Source organism: Scyliorhinus torazame, chromosome 4, assembly GCF_047496885.1.
Source record: "Scyliorhinus torazame isolate Kashiwa2021f chromosome 4, sScyTor2.1, whole genome shotgun sequence".
Taxonomy (NCBI): Eukaryota; Metazoa; Chordata; class Chondrichthyes; order Carcharhiniformes; family Scyliorhinidae; genus Scyliorhinus; species Scyliorhinus torazame.
The window spans coordinates 109,669,552-109,685,330 of NC_092710.1; the positions used below are offsets into that span (position 1 = coordinate 109,669,552).

Genomic DNA, 15,779 nt, shown 5'->3' on the forward strand with positions numbered 1-15,779 from the left:
CCCGCCCGGCGATTCTCCGATCCGGCGGGGGGTGGGGTCGGAGATTCCCGCCCAATTTCTTCACACATTGTTACTTACTTTTCATTTGAATAAAATCAAGTTGATGAATTGACTGCAGTATTGGACCATTGTCGAGCGTCAGGTCAAATTCAGGGTTTATTTTGGGTTCCAAAGCTCCTTTAACCCACTGCTCCTGAGACACTTGCACACGCTTGATTAAAGCATCTGAAATCTAGAACCACAGCACTTCATATGATGCATTGTCAATTTTAACAGTGAATTTTAAATTCAAATTTGTTTCAGATGAATGTTCAAGTATGGAACTGGCACAGGATGCAGCATTTTGCTATAAAGAGAGGCTGGGTAGGCTGGGAATGTTTTCCTTAGAGCAGAGAAGGCCGAGGGGGAACCTCATTGAGGCATACAAAACTATGAGGGACATAGATAGGGTCGGTAGGAAGAAACATTTCCCCTTAGTAGAAGGGGGTCAATAAACAGGGGGCATACGTTTAAGGTAATGGGCAGGAGGTTTAGAGGGGATTTGAGGAAAAACCTTTTCACCCAGAGGATGGTGGGAATCTGGAACTCTGCCTGAAAGGGTGGTAAAGGCGGAACCCTCACAACATTTAAGAAGCATTTAGATGAGCTCTTGAAACGTCACAGCATACAAGGCTATGCCCCAAATGCTGGAAAATGGGATTAGAATAGATAGGTGCTTGATGTCTGGTGCAGACATGATGGATCAAAGGGTCGCTTTCTGTGCTGTAAAATTCTATGACTAATTGTTTACAAACAGAATAATGCCGCTAACAAGAAGCTGCCATTTGCCTACCAAGTGTGTTGCAGCTCTTTGAAAGAGCTATCCAGTTCGTCTCACTCCTCTGTTCTTATCCAATAGTTCTATAATTTTTTTCCTTCAAATATTTATCCAATTTTCTTTTGAACATTACTATTGAATCTGCTTTTGCCACTTATTCAGGCAAATGTATTGCAGATCATAACAATTCATGGTATAAAAATGTTTTCTTCTGTCCCTCTGGTTCTTTTACCAATCACCTAGCCTTCTGCCACTCAGAACAATTCCTCAATTTACTCTATCAAAGCCATTTAAGCTTTGAACACCATTATCAAATCTACTGTAAGAACACCAATTTTTCAGTCCGGCCACATAACGGAAGCTCCTCATACCTGGTAGCATTCTCATAAATCTCTTCTGCACCCTCTCCAGCACCTTGGCACCTGTCCTAAAGTGCACTGCCCAGAAATGAACACACTGCTCCAATTGAGGCCTGACCAGTGTTTTTTCCATAGTTTATCATAAATTCCTTGCTTTTCTCCTCTATTTCTCTAGTAATAAAGGGGGGAAACTAGAACTTTGGGGGCATGGTTTAAGAATGAGAGAAATCCCTTTTAAGACAGGAGAATATATTTTATTTCAGAGGGTCATTAGAGTGTGGAATTCTCTTTGCAAGAAGGTAGTGAAGGCTGGATCTTCAAATTTATTCATGGCCGAGTTAGCCAGATTTTTGTTACACATGGGAGTCAAGGGTTATAGCGGCAGACAGCAAAATGGAACCGAGACCACAACCAGATCAGTTGTGATGTAACGGAAGGCTGGAGTAGGTTCGAAGGGCCAAATGACCTACTCCTGCTTCTGTCCCTAGTCCTTTTTTTTTAAATATAAATTTAGAGTACCCAATTCATTTTTTCCAATTAAGGGGCAATTTAGCGTGGCCAATCCACCTACCCTGCACATCTTTGGGTTGTGGGGGTGCAAACTCCACACGGACAGTGACCCAGAGCTGGGGTCAAACCTGGGACCTCACGCAGTAATGCAGCAGTATTAACCACTACGCCATCGTGCTGCCCTCTGCCCTAAGTTCTAATGGACAATGGTGTAGAATGGGCAATATCAATTTGGCTACCATTGCACACCACACTTGATTCCTTCTCCTAGTGACTTCACAAAGTAATATGGATAAGGTACACAATGGGTGGCTAATTTGTGATCACTGATTTCACATCATTGTCCACAGTTAAAATGACCCCCATTGTACCTGTGCCAGCTCATTGCAAGAGAGATGCAAAATGAACCCTATTGCTTCTCATCCCTACTTCATATATTTATCCAACTTTGTTTTAAAAGATGAAAGGGCTTCTGTTTCAAGCACACCCTGTGGTTAAACATTACAACAATCCACTTCAGAAAGAAATTTCCCCATCATTCCTTCAATGACAATTTAAATGAATTATCCTCCTTCATCGATCCCCTCCAAAACGGAAGGAACAGCTTTTCTCTATTCACTCTACTGAAGTGCTTCATAAATTTTCAAAAGTTTTATTAAAATTTCCTCTTCGCTTTTGCTGCTTCTGTGGGATATAGTCTGGAGATTATCAACCTCTCCTCACAGCTAATATCCAATCCCTGACATCGCCCTGGTGAATCCACACTGTACACTCTCTGTGGCTTTACCATTCTCTCTGGAACAGTGCACCCAAAACTGCAGTCGCCCTGAGTCCCAACCAATGCTTTGTACAAATTCATCATGCATTTTCACTATTGCACTCTATGCCCTTCTTACAAGTCTCATTTACAAACTGCAAAATCATGCTGCTTCACCTTTGTGATTCAAATCGAGGATTAGTGCTCCAAGCCATGTTCAATTAAAAATCCCTTTTGAGTTGTGCCATGTAATGTTTCCTTCAAAAATTAATGCAAATAGATTCAGCTTTAAAATAAGGTACTCATGAAAATGAAAAATGAAAATCGCTTATTGTCACAAGTAGGCTTCAAATGAAGTTACTGTGAAAAGCCCCTAGTCGCCACATTCCGGCACCTGTTCGGGGAGGCTGGTATGGGAGGGTATTCCAGAGCTAGGGGCCTGGGCCACTGTTAATAGCCATGGCGGGTGTGTGTAAGGAGTAGGTACATGGAGGGATTTGTGGAGAGATTTGAATGTATTGTGAGAATTCTAAAAATGATTCCATGTACAGACATTGGAGCTTGTCAAAGACAAAATTAGAGGTGCAGAAGGTGAATTAAGGCCACAGCACTTTGAATGAGTGGTTAGCTTATGGAGGATGGAACTGGGAGGTAGAAATAAGAGTATTGGAGAAATGTAGTCAGGAAGTGATAAAGGTGTAGATTAAGGTCACTGGCTGAAGTCCATTCGGGTGTTTTTTGAGGCTTTCACCTGTAGAAGCTTGATTGCAATGCTTCTTCCAGGACGTGGTGGGCGAGTAATTGAAGGAATGAGATATTCCTGAACATCAGAATGTGGAAGATGGAGAATAGTTGGGAGGTTCCAGTCAGACCATTGAGGATGGGGTGCTCGTAAATTTTAAAGTTATAGTGACAGAGCTGATGAATATGGACAGGTTATTGATGCCAGGATTAGGGCACTTGCTGTAGTTATACAGGGCCTTGGTGAGGCCACACCTGGAATATTGTGTGCCATTTTGGTCTCCTTATCTGAGGAAGAATGTTCTTGCTATAGAGGGAGTGCAGCAAAGTTTACCAGACTGATTCCTGGGATGGTGGGATTGACTTGTGAGGAGAGATTGGGTTGGTTATGATCATATTCGCTGGAGTTTGAAAGAATGAGGGTGAATCTCATAGAAACTTACAAAATTCTAAAAGGAGTAGACAGAGTCGATGCAGGAAGGATAGTTCCGATGGTGGGGGAGTCCAGAACCAAGGGTCGCAGCCTGAGGTTCCGGGTAGATCATTTAGGGCTGAGATGAGGAGAAATCTCTTCACCCAGAGAGTGGTGAGCCTGTGGAATTCTCTACCAGAGAAAGCAGTTGAGGCCGAAACATTGTATATTTCCTAGGACTTAGATATAGCTCTTGGAGTTAAAGGGATCATAGGATATTCCGGCGCCTGTTCGGGGATGCTGGTACGGGAATTGAACCATGCTGCTGGCCTGCCTTGGTCTGCTTTAAAAGCCAGTTAATTAGCCCTGTGCTAAACCAGCCCCTAATATAGAGATGAGACCCTCATACATTAGATATGAACAAATGCAAAAGTACTGAAAGAGAGCACCTGCGAGAAATATATTATACTCTTATCTTATTGTTTTCCAATGGAGAAAACACTTTGGGGTTGCTTCCACGTGAAATTGAAATCATTTGTTTTGCACTAAAGTATGTTTTTATTCCTTCCATGTGTGTCTTTGAAATCAATGTTAATGTTGGTCATTTGTCCTTGTTAACACATTTCTAACAGGCCATTTCACTTAAATATTTATTGCTAAAAGGAAGATTTTCTACTGCACAAGTACAAATAGATGCACACTACATACCTGTAGGAATCCACTGGGATCATTGTCTTTTAATACTTCTAGACAATATTCCATGAGACCGGTCGTCTGGCGAAGTTTCAATGTGCAGTGGCTTATCTGTTCCCGAACCACCTGAAAAACACAGGTACAATGTTTATAATCTAACTTAACACATCAAAAGTATACATGATTGGAACAAGAGAAATTTACACATCATAATCATAGAATCCATACTTTGCAGAAGGAGACCATTCGGCCCATCGACTCTGCACTGACCCTTCAAATGTGCACTGTACCCATTTACACTCCCCCGATCACCCTGCCCTATTCCATAACCCAGAACCTAATCTGCACATCCCTGGAACTAAGAGCAATTTAGCATGGCCAAGCCATCTTACCTGCACATCTTTGGACTGTGGGAGGAAATCAACGCAGACATGGGGAGAATGTACAAATTCCACATAGACAGAGGCTATGGACCTGGGTCCCTGGTGCTGAGAGGCAGCAGTGCTAACCACTGTGCCACCGTGCCGCTCCAGCTTGTTGGCCTAAAATGGGTCTTGGGCACACAAATCTACTTGTCAATATTTACTTGGGGAGTGAAAAAATAAAAGCATGCACAGTGCGTCAGCTGTGTGAACTACCCAAAGATCTCACTTGCAAGCATTTCGTATTCACTCAGGACTATGGAAGAAACATAATGAATGAGTCGGACAATTCCCCTGGAGAACCAAGACTGCAAAGAATAACCCCTTTACCTAACATTGACATTGCTTCACCATGAGCAGCATTGCAAAAGCTAAGGATATGGTGCTTCATGTGGAAAAAAAGAAAGCCCTGTTTTTATGCCTCATTTCCCCATAACACTCACACATACTTACAGATTTTTGAAACTAGGATATTTGAAACTAGGGATATGTAATGTAGTGGCTATGTTACTGCACTAGTAATCCAGAGCTCTGGACTAACAAGACTGAGAGATCAAATCCTACCATAACAGCTTTATAGTTCGAACTCAGTTTTTAAAATTGTGTGGTAAAGAGTTAGTATCAGCAAATTGATCACAAAACTATCGAATTTCTGTAAAACCCAACTGATGTGCAAAGAAACATAGAACACTGCATATTACAAAGTATTTACAATACAGAAACAGCCAATGGGGCCATGCCAGTGTTTATCCTTCATGTGAATCTCCTTCTATCTTTCTTCATATGATCCCATCAACATACCCCTCAATTCCTATCGGCCTATTTTGCTAATCTACCTTTTTCTTCAAATCCATTTATGCTTTTGCCTCAACTACTCCTTGTGACAGCAAGTTTCACATTCTCACTATTCTTTGGGTAAAGATGTTTTTCTGAATTTCTTATTGGATTTATAAGTCACCATCTTGTATTTAGTTCATTTACTTTGACCATACATTAAACTAATGGTTGTGTTTTTCCTATTTTCTTTCAGAATTGATGCAATGCTTAGCTGTAAGGAACAGAAAGATGTACATTCAGCTTATGGCCTTGCTCAGAGAATCTCACACCGGTGCACCACAGATATTTTTGTACACCTGTTGAGAGCATGTTGCTGAGTATTTTTCAGCCCTCTCAAGACCATTGCTTTTTAATTGGTGCCCCTTAAATATTTACAATCATTACAATTATTCTGTCTCATGTTCAGTACATAAGTTGAACATCACATGATCAGTTCCATATTTTCTATAATTTTGATTGAAATTGTTTCTAAAGTATTTGACCATATTGTCTAAACTAATATTCAAATATTTAACTTGTAAAGCACAATGTGGTGTAAACCTTGAAAACGTCCAAGTAAAATTCATTTGTATTCTTCATTTTAACTATTGCAAACAAAACGTAAAATGTTAATGCCTAACATTGAAAGGCGAAAGAAGAGATTTACTAGACTGATACCAGGGGTGAGACCGCTCAGTTATGTGGAGGCTGGGGAAGCTGGGATTGTTCTCTTCAGAGAAGAGAAGATTGAGGGGAGATTCAATAGAGGTTTTCAAAATTGTGACGGATTTTGATGGAGGAAGTTGAGAAAGACAGACAGGAGGGTCAGTAACCAGAGGACGCAGATTTAATATAATTGGCAAAAGAGAGATGAGGGATTTTTTTTTTTGAATGCAGCAAAGCATTACGGCCATGAAAGGCAGTGCAACAGATTCAAAAGAGAGTTGAATATTTGGAAAGGAAAAAATTGCCGTGATTGCTATGGGGAAAAAGTAGCAGAATGATCCTATTTGGAGACCTCTTTCAAAGAAAAAACAGGAATGATGGGCTGAATAGAACATAGAACATTACAGCCCAGTCCAGGCTCTTCGGCCCTCGCTGTTGCGCCGACCTGTGAAACCACTCTAAAGCCCATTTACACTATTCCCTTATCGTCCATATGTCTATCCACTGACCATTTGAATGCCCTTAGTGTTGGCGAGTCCACTACCGTTGCAGGCAGGGCATTCCACGCCCTTACTAGTCTCTGAGTAAAGAACCTACCTCTGACATCTGTCTTATATCTATCTCCCTTCAATTTAAAGCTATGTCCCCTTGTGCTAGACATCACCATCTGAGGAAAAAGGCTCTCACTGTCCACCCTATCCAATCCTCTGATCGTCTTGTATGCCTCAATTAAGTCACCTCATAACATTCTTCTCTCTAAAGAAAACAGCCTCAAGTCCCTCAGCCTTTCCTCATAAGATCTTCCCTCCATACCAGGCAACATTCTGGTAAATCTCCTCTGCACCCTTTCCAATGCTTCGACATCCTTCCTATAATGCGGCGACCAGAATTGCACGCAATACTCCAAATGCGGCCGCACCAGAGTTTTGTACAGTTGCAACATGACCTCATGGCTCCGAAACTCAATCCCTCTACCAATAAAAGCTAACACACCGTACGCCTTCTTAACAACCCTCTCAACCTGGGTGGCAACTTTCAGGGATCTATGTACATGGACACCGAGATCTCTCTGCTCATCCACACTGCCAAGAATCTTACCATTAGCCCAGTACTCTGTCTTCCTGTTAATCCTTCCAAAATGAATCACCTCACACTTTTCTGCATTAAACTCCATTTGCCACCTCTCAGCCCAGCGCTGCAGCTTATCTATGTCCCTCTGTAACTTGTAACATCCTTCCGCACTGTCCACAACTCCACCGACTTTAGTGTCATCTGCAAATTTACCCACCCATCCTTCTACGCCCTCCTCCAGGTCATTTATAAAAATGACAAACAGCAGTGGCCCCAAAACAGATCCTTGTGGTACACCACTAGTAACTGGACTCCAGTCTGAACATTTCCCATCAACCACCACCCTTTGTCTACTTCCAGCTAGCCAATTTCTGATCCAAACTGCTAAATCACCCTGAATCCCATGCCTCCGTATTTTCTGCAGTAGCCTACCGTGGGGAACCTTATCAAACGCTTTACTGAAATCCATATACACATCAACTGCTTTACCCTCATCCACCTGTTTGGTCACCTTCTCAAAGAACTCAATAAGGTTTGTGAGGCACGACCTACCCTTCACAAAACCGTGTTGATTATCTCTAATCAAATTATTCCTTTCCAGATGATTATACATCCTATCTCTTATAAGCCGTTCCAAGATTTTGCCCACAACAGAAGTAAGGCTCACTGGTCTATAGTTACCGGGGTTGTCTCTACTCCCCTTCTTGAATAAGGGGACAACATTTGCTATCCTCCAGTCTTCTGGCACTATTCCTGTAGACAAAGATGACTTAAAGATCAAAGACAAAGGCTCAGCAATCTCCTCCCTAGCTTCCCAGAGAATCCTAGGATAAATCCCATCCGGCCCAGGGGACTTATCTATTTTCACACTTTCCAGAATTGCTAACACCTCCTCCTTATGAACCTCAAGCCCTTCTAGTCTAGTAGCCTGAATCTCAGTATTCTCCTCGACAACATTGTCTTTTTCCTGTGTGAATACTGACGAAAAATATTCATTTAGCACCTCTCCTATCTCCTCGGACTCCAAGCATAACTTCCCACTACTGTCCTTGACTGGCCCTACTCTTACCCTAGTCATTCGTTTATTCCTGACATATCTATAGAAAGCTTTAGGGTTATCCTTGATCCTACCTGCCAAAGACTTCTCATGTCCCCTCCTGGCTCTTCTTAGCTCTCTCTTTAGGTCCTTCCTAGCTTGTAACTCTCGAGCGCCCTAACTGAACCTTCATGTCTCATCTTTACATAAGCCTCCTTCTTCCTCTTGACAAGTGTTTCAACTACTTTAGTAAACCACGGTTCCCTTGCTCGACCACTTCCTCCCTGCCTGACAGGTACATACTTATCAAGGACACGCAGTAGCTGTTCCTTGAACAAGCTCCACATTCCCATTGTGCCCATCCCCTGCAGTTTTCCTCGCCATCCGATGCATCCCAAGTCTTGCCTCATCGCATCATAATTGCCTTTCCCCCAGATATAACTCTTGTCCTGCGGTATATACCTATCCCTTTCCATCACTAAAGTAAACGTAATGGAATTGTGGTCACTATCACCAAAGTGCTCACCTACCTCCAAATCTAACACCTGTCCTAGTTCATTACCCAGTACCAAATCCAATAAGGCCTCGCCTCTTGATGGCCTATCTACATACTGTGTCAGGAATCCCTCCTGCACACATTGGACAAGAACAGACCCATCTAAAGTACTCGAACTATCGCGTTTCCAGTCAATATTTGGAAAGTTAAAGTCCCCTATAACAACTACCTATCCAGAACCATCTTTGCTATAGCTTCTGTTTGTGCTGTGTGCATCTTTTATTTTGTAACAATTGTCATTTGCCACAATCATCACTTTGTCCAGAACTTACCTTTAACTTAAACTCGCGCTCCTTGGTAACTCGAGTAAGCAATTTTGCTTTTTGGCGATTTAATGCATCAACCAGTGCATCACATTGTGCCACAAGGCAAGCTTCAACCTCCACACCATTCTCCTATAAAAGAACAAATGGAACTACAGTGAGGGTTAGAAATATCATGGCCTACATTTTCGTCGCAATGGCTAGCCTCTCGCAGTATACCCTAGCCCCACTCCTGAACATGATGTAAGATTTAAGCGTTTTGAGGTATAATATACTTTTATTTAAGAGCTCTAAGGTCCGAATTCTTGATTTCTAACACTAGGGTTTCAGTTGAGCTTGACTCAACAAGGTACGAAAGACTAATATTTGCGAGTTGGGAAGAATTTATTAAGTAAAATGCAAATATACCTCCCATCAAAGAGACCCCTGCCTGGAAGCTAGAGAGCGTTCCGGACAGAGGCAGTAAAAATAAATCATTGTTTTAAAACTCACCTGTTGGCTCATGCAGAGGAAGCAGCACCTATAAATTCCTGGAAAGGGAAAGCCAGTCAGCTGAGTTCAAACCCCCTCAGATCTTTGATGTGCAAGCCTTTCATTCATATCTCTGCAAAATTGATATAACTAGGCTCTGATTGGCACCATCCACACACAAACCTAGCTGGCTGCATCGTTTAATTCATCTCCTTTCAGGTTTGAGTGGCTTTCAAGTGTCAGCTGTGAAACTAACCTGTTAAGTGCTTTAATGCTCTCACTTTCTCTTTTTCTCTGTAGAAAGTACTTAACTGTCTTTGATGTGGCCAATGAGCTGTCACTCACACTAGATGTATATAAACATTGCTTAGTTTCACAGCTAGTTACTTGAAAGAGATGAAGGGAGAAGAAGTAAACAATGCAAATAGCTAATAATAATGAAATAATAATCTTTATTAGTGTCACAAGTAGGCTTACACTGCAATGAAGTTACTGTGTAAATCTCCTAGTCGCCACATTCCGGCGCCTGTTCGTGTACGCTGAGCGAGACTTCAGAAAGTCCAATATACCTAACAAGCACGTCTTTCGGGACTTGTGGGAGGAAACCGGAGCACCCCGCAAAAATCCACGCAGACACGAGGAGAATGTGCAGACTCCGCACTGACAGTGACTCAAGTCGGGTATCGGACCCAGGTCTTTGACGCTGTGAAGCAACAGTGCTAACCACTGAGCTATCACGCAGATAAGTCTAGGTGTGTGTGGAAGTTATCAATCACAGCCTACTTAAAGCAATCTCACAGAAATATGAATAAAAGGCTTGCAGATCAAAGATCTGAGGGGGTTTAAACGCAGCTGACTAATTTTATCTTTCCAGGAATTTATAGGTGCTGCTTCCTCTGCCTGAGCCAACAGGTGAATGTTAAAGCAGATTTATTTTCACTGCCTCTGTCCGGATTGCTCTCTAGCTTCCAGGCATGGGTCTCTTTGATGAGAGGCTTACAGTCAGGGGTCTCTCTTATGATGGACTTCCAGGCAGGAGTCTCTCTTATGGGGGACTTCCAGGCAAGGGCCCCTCTCTTCTGGGGAAGCTTTCAAGCAAAGGTCTCTTTAATGGGGGGAGGGGGTCTTGTAATGGAGGGAGGGGGGGGAAAAGAGTGTCTGGTGGGGGGTCTCCATAATTGGAGGTCCCTGGTGGAAGTCTCTGTCATTGGGGGGTCCCTGGTGGGTCTTTGTAATTGGGGGCTCCCTGGTGGGGGGCACTGTAATGAGGGGTGGTCCCTGGAGGGCATTCCTACACTGGGAGGGCCCTGGTGGGGCCTCTGTAATTTAGGGGGGGTCTCCGGTTTGAAATCAGGTTACCGATAAAATCCTGGAGAGTGGTGGGTGCGGAATTGCATTGTAAGGGGTGAGTGGGGCCCAGCTGCCGGACCTGCCGGAGGAGGGCCCAGCTGCCCGCTGAAAATGGTGGCCCGATAGCGGGATTCACTAGGGAATCCCTCGCAATCCCCGCCATGCATTAATTTGCATGGCTAAAGATTGCGAATTGCTTCTGGATTTGATTTAGATTTAGATTTATTGTCACTTGTGCCAAGGTACCATGAAAAGTATTGTTCTGCATACAGACCAGGCAGATTGTTCCATTCATGAAAAAACATAAGAGGCCAGGATTCTCCGACCCGCCCCGCCACATATCTGCCCCAACCAGCTGGCAGGATTCTCCGTTACGCCAGCTGGTCAATGCGGTTTCCCATTGTGGGGCAGCCTCACGCCGTCGGGAAACCCCCGGGCGCCAGCAAAGCGGAGAATCCCGGCCAGGATATATGATAAATACACAATGTAAATACATGGACATAAACATCGGGTGTAGCATATGACATTGGGTGAAGCATACGGAGTATAGTACTACTCAGTCGAGAAGCTGTGTGAAGAGATCAGTTCAGTCCATAAGAGGGTCATTCAGGAGTCTGGTAACATTGGGGAAGAAGCTGTTTTTTAATCCAATTAGTGCCTGTTCTCAGACCTTTGTATCTTCTGCCTGATGAAAGAGGTCGGAAGAGAGAATAACCCGAGGGTTTTTTGATTATGCTGCCTGCTTTCTCAAGGCAGCGGGAGGTGTAGACCGAGTCAATGGATGGGAGGCGGGTTTGCGTGATGGACTGGGTTGTGTTCACAACTGTCTGTAGTTTCTTACAGTCTTGGGCTGAGCAGTTACCATACCAGGCTGTGATGCAACTGCTCGGCCCAGGACCGCAAGAAACGCCAGAGTCGTGAACACCGCCCAGTCCATCACACGAACACACACCATCCATTGACTCCATCTACACTGCCTGGGGAAAGATCAAAGATCCCTCCCACCCGGCTTACTCACTCTTCCAACTTCTTCCATCAGGCAGGAGATACAGAAGTCTGAAAACACGCACGAACAGACTCAAAAACAGCTTCTTCCCCACTGTCACCAGACTCCTAAATGACCCTCTTATGGACTGATTTCATTGACACTACACCCTGTATGCTTCATCCGATGCCAGTGTTTATGTAGTTACATTGTATACCTTGTGTTGCCCAATTATGTATTTTCTTTTATTCCCTTTTCTTTCCATGTACTTAATGATCTGTTGAGCTGCTTGCAGAAAAATACTTTTCACTGTACCTCGGTACACGTGACAATAAACAAATCCAATCCAATCCAATAGGATGCTTTCTATAGTGCATCTGTAAAAATTGGTAAGAGTCAATGTGGACATGTCGAATTTCCTTAGTTTCCTGAGGAAATTTAAGTGTTGTGCTTTCTTGGTTGTCGACGTGGACCAGGACAGATTGTTGGTGATGTGTACACCTAGGAATTTAAAGCTGTCAACCACCTCCATATCAGCACCATTGATGCGGACAGGGGTGTGTATGACACTTCCCAGCGTGAGCGCAAATCAGGTACGATTCAGCTCCAGTGGGAGACGATAGTCTCCCAAATGGAAAGTTCAGGCCAAGGTGTCATCTGAAATTCACGTTATTGAACACAATGCTGTTAACTATTCCCTCAACACAGAAACCCCCTAGAATTCAGATTTAGTGGCAGAATTGGAGTCATAAATTCCTCAAGTACAGCTTCCCACAAACAACTGCTTTCCTGTTTCCAAATTACCTTGATTATTAATTGTCTAACAGAAATTCAAATGGACCATTTTAAAAGTGACCAGCTTTAAAGTTCGTAAACAGTAGTCCTCACCATACACAACCCCTAGAAGGGTGAGAACTGGAGGGATGTTTCAAGTTTCATTCTTTATTTTGAAACTTTGGACACAGTGCCAGATCCTCAAGGCAAGCCTTCTGTTCAGCCCACCTCTGCACCTGGCAGCCTTCTCAATTTTTCTGGGACTGCCTGTCCCAACTTCTAATCCAGCCTGTGCTCCCAGACCAAAAATCCGATGTCCGAGCAGCCATTCTTAAAGTTTGAGTTCACAAAGCCAGGAGTTCTCCAGTCTCTGCCCAACCGACGCTTCAAACAAAGACAGCCTGATTGTATTGGAAAGCTTAACAAGTACAACTAGCTCTTTTCTCGCTTGGAATCCAAGATGGTCGTGTTAGGACTAAGGCGGTCAAGAAAGCCGCCCGAGTGATCATTGAAAAGTATTACGCCCGCCTCGGCAATGACTTGGGTCTGCGAGGAGATTGCCATCATCCCAGCGTGAAACTTTGCAACAAAATTGCAGGGTATGTGACACACTTAATGAAGCGTATTCAGTGTGGGCCTGTCAGAGGCATCTCCATCAAACTGCAGCAAGAAGAGCAGGAGAGGAGGGATATATTTTTAAAATTATATTATTTTCCTTGGCATAAAGAAGACCGAGGGGTGACTTAATTGAGGTGTACAAAATTATGAGGAGAAAAGATGAGTGGACAGGATAAAATTGTTTCCCTTGATTGATAATTCTAGAACCAGGGGTCATAGATTCAAGGATAAGTGGCAGAAGGTGTAGAGGGGACATGAGGAAGAACTTTTTTACGCAGAGGGTAGTGGAAGTCTGGAATTGGTTGTCCGGGTTGGTGGTGGAGGAAGAGACCCTGAACTCTTTTAAAAGGGCACAGTAAGAAGTCTTACAACACCAGGTTAAAGTCCAACAGGTTTGTTTCAAACACTAGCTTTCGGAGCACTGCTCCTTCCTCAGGTGAATGAAGAGGTATGTTCCAGAAACATGTATATAGACAAATTCAAAGATGCAAGACAATGCTTAGAATGCGAGCATTTGCAGTTAATTAAGTGTTTACATGTCCAGAGATAGGGGTAACCCCAGGTTAAAGAGGTGTGAATTGTCTCAAGCTAGGACAGTTGGTAGGATTTCGCAAGCCCAGGCCAGATGGTGGGGGTGAATGTAATGCAACATGAATCCCAGGTCCCGGTTGAGGCTGCACTCATGTGTGCGGAACCTGGCTATAGGTTTATGCTCGGCAATTCTGCATTGTCGCGTGTCCTGAAGGCCGCCTTGGAGAATGCTTACCCGGAGATCAGAGGCTGAATGCCCTTGACTGCTGAAGTGTTCCCCGGCTGGAAGGGAACATTCCTGCCTGGTGATTGTTGCGCGATGTCCGTTCATTCATTGTCGCAGCGTCTGCATGGTCTCGCCAATGTACCACGCTTTGGGACATCCTTTCCTGCAGCATATGAGGTAGACAACGTTGGCCGAGTCGCACGAGTATGTACCGCGTACCTGGTGGGTGGTGTTCTCACGTGTAATAGTGGTATCCATGTCGATGATCTGGCATGCCTTGCAGAGATTGCCATGGCAGGGTTGTGTGGTGTTGTGGTCGCTGTTCTGAAGGCTGGGTAGTTTGCTGCAAACAATGGTTTAGAACATAGAAAAATACAGCACAGAACAGGCCCTTCGGCCCACGATGTTGTGCCGAACCTTTGTCCCAGATTAATCATAGATTATCATAGAATTTACAGTGCAGAGGGAGGCCATTCGGCCCATCGAGTCTGCACCGGCTCTTGGAAAGAGCACCCTACCCAAGGTCAACACCTCCACCCTATCCCCACAACCCAGCAACCCCACCCAACACTAAGGGCAATTTTGGACACTAAGGGCAATTTATCACGGCCAATCCACCTAACCGGCACGGTTGCGCGGTTGTTTGAAGGCAAGTAGTGGGGGTGTGGGGATGACCTTGGCAAGATGTTCATCGTCATCGATGACGTGTTGAAGGCTGCGAAGAAGATGTCGTAGTTTCTCCGCTCCGGGAAAGTACTGGACGACGAAGGGTACTCTGTAGATTGTGTCCCGTGTTTTGTCTTTTGAGGAGGTCAGTGCGTTTTTTTGCTGTGGCGCGTTGGAACTGTCGATCGATGAGTCGAGCGCCATATTCCGTTCGTACGAGGGCATCTTTCAGTGTCTGTAACGCTCCTCCTCGTCTGAGCAGATCCTGTGTATACGGAGGGCTTGTCCTTAGGGGATGGCTTCTTTAATGTGTTTAGGGTGGAAGCAGGAGAAGTGGAACATCGTGAGGTTATCCGTGGGCTTGCGGTAAAGCGAAGTGCTGAGGTGACCGTCCTTGATGGAGATGAGTGTGTCCAAGAATGCAACTGATTTTGGAGAGTAGTCCATGGTGGGTCTGATGGTGGGATGGAACTCATTGATGTCATCGTGTAGTTGTTTCAGTGATTCTTCGCCATGGGTCCAAAGGAAAAAAATGTCATCGATGTATCTGGTGTATAACTTTGGGTGAAGGTCCTGTGCGGTGAGGAGGTCTTGTTCAAACTTGTGCATGAAGATGTTGGCATATTGAGGTGTAATGTTGTCTGCCTCATATGCTGCAGGAAAGGATGTCCCGAAGCATGGTACATTGGCGAGACCATGCAGACGCTGCGACAACGAATGAACGGACATCGCGCGACAATCACCAGGCAGGAATGTTCCCTTCCAGTCGGGGAACATTTCAGTAGTCAAGGGCATTCAGCCTCTGATCTCCGGGTAAGCGTTCTCCAAGGTGGCCTTCAGGACGCGCGACAACGCAGAATCACCGAGCAGAAACTTATAGCCAGGTTCCACACACATGAGTGCGGCTTCAACCGGGACCTGGGATTCATGTCGCATTACATTCACCCCCCACCATCTGGCCTGGGCTTGCGAAATCCTACCAACTTTCCTGGCTTGAGACAATTCACACCTCTTTAACCTGGGGTTACCCCTATCTCTG

The 15,779-nt window shown here is 44.4% G+C and overlaps 1 protein-coding gene across 1 annotated transcript in view; it reads right to left on the reverse strand.

Moving 5' to 3' along the window:
• trim67 (tripartite motif containing 67) overlaps positions 1-15,779 on the reverse strand; it is a 68,366-nt gene that overhangs the window by 37,575 nt on the left and 15,012 nt on the right. The window contains exons 3-5 of the mRNA XM_072498469.1: positions 9,129-9,251; positions 4,305-4,415; positions 79-232 (exon numbers count right to left, since the gene is read on the reverse strand). Coding sequence (XP_072354570.1) covers positions 79-232; positions 4,305-4,415; positions 9,129-9,251 — 388 coding nt within the window. The remainder of the gene's footprint in view (positions 1-78; positions 233-4,304; positions 4,416-9,128; positions 9,252-15,779) is intronic.